Source organism: Heterostelium album (assembly GCF_000004825.1).
Source record: "Heterostelium album PN500 unplaced genomic scaffold PPL_scaffold7, whole genome shotgun sequence".
In the NCBI taxonomy this organism is placed as follows: domain Eukaryota; phylum Evosea; class Eumycetozoa; order Acytosteliales; family Acytosteliaceae; genus Heterostelium; species Heterostelium album.
In genome coordinates, this window is record NW_008805069.1 from 422144 (window position 1) to 428971 (window position 6828).

The 6828-nt window shown below is 32.3% G+C and overlaps 2 protein-coding genes across 2 annotated transcripts; both read right to left on the reverse strand.

The window, feature by feature from the left end:
• Positions 1–35: 35 nt before the first annotated feature.
• Positions 36–1580, reverse strand: PPL_07528 (uncharacterized protein; the record flags this gene model as incomplete). The annotated part of the gene is made up of 3 exons (XM_020578363.1): positions 36–233; positions 315–487; positions 1517–1580. The coding sequence occupies 3 exons, from the start codon at positions 1578–1580 to the stop codon at positions 36–38; spliced, it is 435 nt and encodes a 144-aa protein (XP_020431790.1).
• Positions 1581–3067: 1487 nt separating this feature from the next.
• Positions 3068–5978, reverse strand: gxcV (pleckstrin domain-containing protein; the record flags this gene model as incomplete). The annotated part of the gene is made up of 5 exons (XM_020578364.1): positions 3068–3226; positions 3315–3791; positions 3879–4139; positions 4212–5669; positions 5925–5978. 5 exons carry the CDS (start codon positions 5976–5978, stop codon positions 3068–3070), a joined length of 2409 nt encoding a protein of 802 aa, XP_020431791.1.
• Between the last annotated feature and the right edge of the window lie 850 nt (positions 5979–6828).

Below are 6828 nucleotides of genomic sequence, written 5' to 3' on the forward strand. Positions count from 1 at the left end.
ATAAATTCTACTGTTGTACATTTATGATATAAATATTATTGTTTGGTTTGGAAATTCTTAAATAATTCATTTGGAATTAGATAAGATGTAGATTTTCCAGATTTACCGAATCTTGAATGTATCATATGTTGATTAATGGTGACATATTCTGAATCTTTCTTACCGGTACTTTGATTTAGATAGTGTTTGGTAAAGTGAATCTCCATCAAAAGGTGAGGTAAGTGGAGTGAATCCTTCAGACACTTGAGCATCTGTTCCCATAAGATGTTGGAACAAGGATGGTTGAATCTTAGAATGACCAGTTGCAAACTAACACAATTCGTAATTGCTTTGAGTAGCGCGGAAAAAGGTGCAGTCCACTTCTTTTCGAAACGAGGATCCTCCAATGACATCGATTCCAAATGAAGCTCTGTCAACATCTTGCATTGGCCGAGTAGAGTTGCTATCTGTTGGAGTTGTTGCGGTGTGCCAATGCTTGCACCCAGCACTATCTTTCTCAGTTGGCTGCTGGATGTAGAAATCTCGAGATTTCCAATGCCGACATCCCTGCACGTTCTCAGCACTTGATGACAGTCACTAAGCTTGAAGTTGTTGGCACTCGAAGTGTAGTCGTAACCAATCACCAACTTCCTAGTCGCTAATCCCTCAAACCATAGATATGGTTCATCCGATGGCACCGGTATCTTCAAGCAGTCGAGTGACGGCTTTTGGAGAACCTCTTTTATCCATGGTGCGTGATGGTAATCCTCGATATTAAGAGGTTTCAAGAGATTGAGACTCCTGAGAGCAACAAGATTGTTGATAGCAGAGAGACTCTGAGTGTGTTGATAATTAACGGACAGCTTTTCAAGGGTGGTAGTAAGTGGTGAGTCGACACCAAAGATTACGTTTAAAGCGCTCTTTGTATCGGTAAAGGTGGATGGTATTTCCAATGTCAGTTTTCTCAGTGGATTCTCTTTGAAGACGTTCCAGGCACCGAAAAACTTGAGAATATCAGGTATCGATTGATTGTTACCCAAATGATATTCCAGTGACTGAATTCTGATTTTATCGATTCCAATAATCACGCCGTGAAACCTGGTTTTACGTGATGTGTCTTTTTGCGGATTGTTATCGAGTACTTTTACAGTGAATTGCAGTTGCTGTTTGGGTTTGATGTATTTTTTTATCAAGCTGACAATTCGAACCGAGCTGAAAGTGTTGCCAATCACAATGTTCTGTAGGGTGTCGCCGATGTTCAACGGTGCATAGTTTGACACCAGAATATTCCAACCCTTCAGAGTGTTACAAAACGTAGAGATATCGAGATTGACTACGTTACGCCACTGGCAATACGGATTGGCAAAGTGCGTTCTGAACGATTGGTTGTGCTCTAGAATAGAACTAGCATGCCTGCATGTCAAATCACCATTCAGAGGTAGTACCAACTTCATAACAAAACTATTATCTACATAGGGTGAGTTATCTTTAAACCAACTTTTAGACACCAAACCAAGTTCTAACAGTTGAGCCTTACTGATCTGTTTATCACTCCAACATTTATCAATAATTATTCTATGTACTACAACACTTGTTAACATTATATATATATATTATTATTATTTTTAAATAAATATTATTATTATTAATACAAAAAAAAAGATATTACAAAAAAAAGATATAAATCAAAGTAAAATTAAATCAATTTTATTAAAATTAATTTCCTTTTTGGAAATTTTAGTGAAAAAAAAAGATTTTTGTTTTTTTTATTGATGATCTTTGCAAAGACCACATACAGAGCTGTGCACATTTTATTTGATTATTATTGTATTGGTGTAGAAGTACATTTGTAAAAGATTTATATAGATTTATTTGTCTTTTGTCAAATGTTGTTTTATACATTTGTATTTTGATTTGACTTTAGACTATATGAATTTACACAGTTGGTAATGTTATTGGCCAATTCGAAAGGTAATCATTGTTTTATGATTATGTGTGGTCATTCTTAATGCAGTTGACTGCCAGTCTACTTAGCTATCTATAATATATAAACAAGAATTGATAAAAAGTTAATTAGTTAGTTATTAGTTATAATATAAAGTTAATAATAGTTTTATTATCATACCAATTATAAGTTTAAATGAAAAAAAAAAAAAGAAAATAACATATCACTATCATTTATTTTGTTTAATATTAAAATATAATATTTTCTATATATATGTATATAATAATAGAAATATATGTATTTATATAGTAATAATTAAACTGATAGTTTATTGATATGGATAATGTTTCTAGATATTAAATAAACCAAATTTATGAACTATATTAAAAAGTTTATTCAACAGTTTGATTATAACATAGAGTTGGAAAGATATTATATTATTCAGATCTACTGGTGAAATCGAATTGATTATCCAATCGTTGTTTCAATAGTTTTATAGATAACTAAAGTGTACGCAGATTTATAGAGATAACAATCGAAATCATTTTATTATCCTTAAGAAATAATACAAGTATCGACCAATCTATTTATAATACAGATAAACATTGTTTAATATTTGTTTGTTCTAAATTTATTTGTTTGTTTATTTATTTGTTGTTTGTTTATCTAAAACTAAATAACTATATCTCTTTGGAAATCAAAATTGCACTCCTTAAATAAGAATAGGAGCATCCACTAAAATGCATCGTTGCCTGGTGTTCTCAAAACCGTCCTGGAATTCTCACTTCCCAACTTAAACCAAAAAGCTAAAATTTTTGGTTTTTTGGGTTGAGATTAAACCAGGAACAGTCAAGATAGATTGATTTTCAGCAAATTTGCCTGTAATCGTTCAAATGTTTGTTTATTTTTATTTTTTTGGGAACAATCAAAAACCAATGAGATTTCAAAATGATTAAAATTAAATTAAATTAAATAATAATCATAATTTAAAAATAAATCAAGATTTTGATGTCCAAGACAATACAACAACAACAACAATGTTTGATATTTTTTTAATTTAAAACAACAATTGTTTATTAGATTTTATTTTATTTTATTTTTTTCAATTAATTTTTATTTTATTTTATTTTATTTTATTTTATTTTATTTGGCAGCAGCAGCAGCAGCAACAGGTGGATTGGCAGTCAGTTTATCATAACAAATAATACAAACTCTTGCTGGCTTGAAATCGGTTACTGGCAACCTGAACTTCTTATCTGAACATTTACCACAAACCAATTCTCCACAGTTTCTGCAGTGATGCTATAATTATAATTGATATTGAATATAAATATTAATATTATGTTTTGATTTAATTGATTGATTTGATTTGAAAGGTTAACAAACTTACTCTTCTATTTAATAATGTAAATCCTTCTGTACAGAATCTACATTCGGTGGTTGTTTCGTCCGGTACCCAAACAGGTGCTTCGGCACGTGCACCACCGGTCTCTGATTTCAAGGTGGAACGCTTCGATTGCAGCGACTCGATGGTCTCCGTTAGCTTGAGCATCCATTGCATCTTCATATCGGCGTTATCGGCGAAAACGACAAACGATTTCTTGGCACTGCAGATTTGGAATGCATTGACAATGATGGCACCGTTGTTGAGAGAGAGCGCACGACTTCCACCACTGTCGCCATCGGGAATATCTTCGATTCTACAGTGTTCCAGCATGATCTTCTCGTGCAACAATAACTTTGGTGGTATCGACGATCCGTATATCAACATATCGGAGAACAAAAACACATGTCTCTTCTTACATGCTTTTCTACATACTTTTGTTAGTATACCTTCGAATACATATGATCTATGTGCAGCGACAATCTAGATAAAGTTAATTATATAGAAAGTTATCATTGATTATTAATATATACAACAATTTGTTGTTTTAAATATAATAGTTTAACATACATCAGCATCACCAACAAACATGCTTTGAATTGCCAATACTTTTGCTCTGTTTTCACTACGTTTGATAGCTTCGTTCGCTTCAGATGTAACCTTTTTCATTTCGGCCAATGATTTGGCTAGATCTGTATAGTCTGGATGATCTGGTTCAGTATGTTTCAACACTTCATCCAACAACATATGATATCTTGTAATACGTTGAACAGGTTGAATTAAATATGATCTTAAATCTAACTTTCTTGTTCTTGGATCTTCTGTACATCTCTGTATTATATATATATAAATTATGTTAATGAATGAATGAATGAATACAATATCAAATATTATTTATCATACCTGAATAAATTGACTGAATGAAGAATTCTTTTCACATTCAGTTACAATGTTCATTACGTTATCGTAACCAACGGTGTAGTTTGTATACATCTTTAGGAATGGAATGAGTGTGAGGAATACATCACCGATACGCTGAGTGTTTGACCATTCTGCAAGTTTAGCCTCCAGTCTGTTGAGTAGTTCGATCGATACCAAAAGAATATCAGAGAGATTCGAACAGAGAATGGTTGCGCTGTCCTTGGAGATACCACCCTCACCTGCTTTCAGTGGATCGATAAACACCTCGACCAAGATCTTCATGTTATCACAGTAGGTACGTTCTGTCGTCAGAATCTCTTTGGCCTTGAGGTCACGCAGCGCTGTGAATGCGGCGAGATGCTCAAGCGATGGATGAACAAATTGCTCTTGAACGTTCGATTCATTAGGGATCAATGTTACACTAATTGAATCACGTGGTTCAGCTGCTGTAATACTGATATTCGCTTGTTGTGATCCTTGTGATTGTTGTTGTTGTTGTTGTTGTTGATGTGATGCTGTTGTTGATAAGTTGGGTGTTGATTTTTGTGATTGTAGAGTTGTTGGTGGCATGGGTGGTGCTTGTCTTGTCGGTGTTTGATGGTTGACAAGTGAGAGAGTCGATCCTGATTTAGGTGGGAGTTGGTGTGCCGGTGCTGTTGCCTGTGTTTTCAAAGACAACCTGGAAATGTCGGCTGGTGTATCTGGTAGTGGTTTTCGATAGGTTTGATGTTTGTTTTGTACATTTGATTGATTGGTTGTGTTGCTATTACTGCTGTTATTGCTGTTGCTGTTGTTGCTATGTGGTTGTAGTGTCGCTGACTTTGGATTTGACATTGTATTTGGACGTGGTACTTGTGAAAGGAAATCACTATTACTATTTGATTTAACAATTGTTGATGATGATCCTCCTTGTTGTTGTTGTTGTTGATGTTGATGACTATTTGAAATTGGTGAGTGGTGAGAATTTGGTGAATTTGGATGAAGTTGATTATGATTATGATTCTGTTGTTGTTGTTGTTGATTATTGTGAATATTTAAATTACTACTACTTGAGTTGTGTGGACGTGGTGGAAGTGGAGGTGTATGAGTGGTGTGTGAGGGAGAGGCTGTTGTTGTTGTTGTTGGTTGTTGAGAGTGTAATTCAGGTGAACGAGTATCTGGTGATCTTGGTGGTATTTGAGGCTGATGTAAATGACTCAAGTGGTGTAGTGGAGCTGCTTGATTAGGTGAAATATCTGGCGATCTTGGTGGAATCGGTGGAATGTGTGCTGCTTGATTATGATTATGGTTATGATTATGATTGGTAGTTGTTACCACTGGTGCTGCTGCTGTTACTGTTGCTGTACTCGACAGAGGAACTGGTGCAGTCGATGTTGGAGGTGGTGGTAATATTCTTCCACTACTGCTATTTGCACCTGAATTATTTAAATTTAAATTGGACTGGAAAAACAAAATATATAAAAAGATATTATTTATTAATATATAATGCAAGTAAATAAAAATATTGAATTTGTTTATATTTTAAAAGAGTAAATATTGAATACAAAGTAAAGAAAAGTAAAGAAATATAGAAAAGTAGTTGTAGTAGTAAATAATAAAGTAAATGGAAAATTGAAATGAAAAAGATAGTTTAAAGAAAAGTGCAAATGGAAATATCGATGGATGGATGGATGGGTGTTTGGTTAGAATACTTACAAGACTTGGTGCAGCCTTCTTTGGTTTTGGAGGTGGAGGTTGTGGTGTTGCCATGGCTGTTTAAAAATGTGTTTTCTTCTTTTTTTACTATACTAGTATATTACAACTGTTGTTTTTATTTTTAATGTATGTATAAATTATTTATTATTTAATGGGATCGGAATTAAAACAAATCAAAACAAATTTTGACTATTGTTTGTTGATTGGGGGTTGGATTTGCTTTGATTCTATTGTTATTCAAAAAATTTTAAGATTGTTTGTGCAAATATTAAAAATAAATAAAAATTAACAAAACAACAACAAAATTAATGTTTATCTAAAATAACTAATTAAAAATACTGTTTGAATTTAAGATTCTTGAAAAATTGATATTATTTTAATTGTGTGTTGTTGTTGTTGCTTTATTTCAAAAAACACACACACACACACACAACGACAGATATTGAATATTTATCTTTTAAAAGAGAGATCAATTTAATTGTTGTTGTTGTTGATGTGTGTATATTATATATTTAATTGTTGTTATTTTGTTGTTGTGGTGAAAAACAAACAAATAACTCAATGAAATATGTTGGGTGATGGACTGACTGATTCGATCTGAGCAAATATTGAATTTTGTTATCTTCTATCTATTCTTTTTTTTTTTTTATTCAAATACTTTTGTTGATCTAAGAAAACTATACAAAAGATTGATTCTAATATATTCTTAACTTCTAGAGTTTTTTTTTTAAAAATATTTAAAAATTGAAAAATAAAGAACTGTTATTGTATTGTTGTTATTTTATTTTAAAAATATTACAAAGTATGATTTATTTGATATTTTTGCAACAAAAATATTGTGATATTTTTTTTTATTCAAAAAAAGAAAGAATAAGAGAGGTCAAATCAATCACAAAGCTCAACA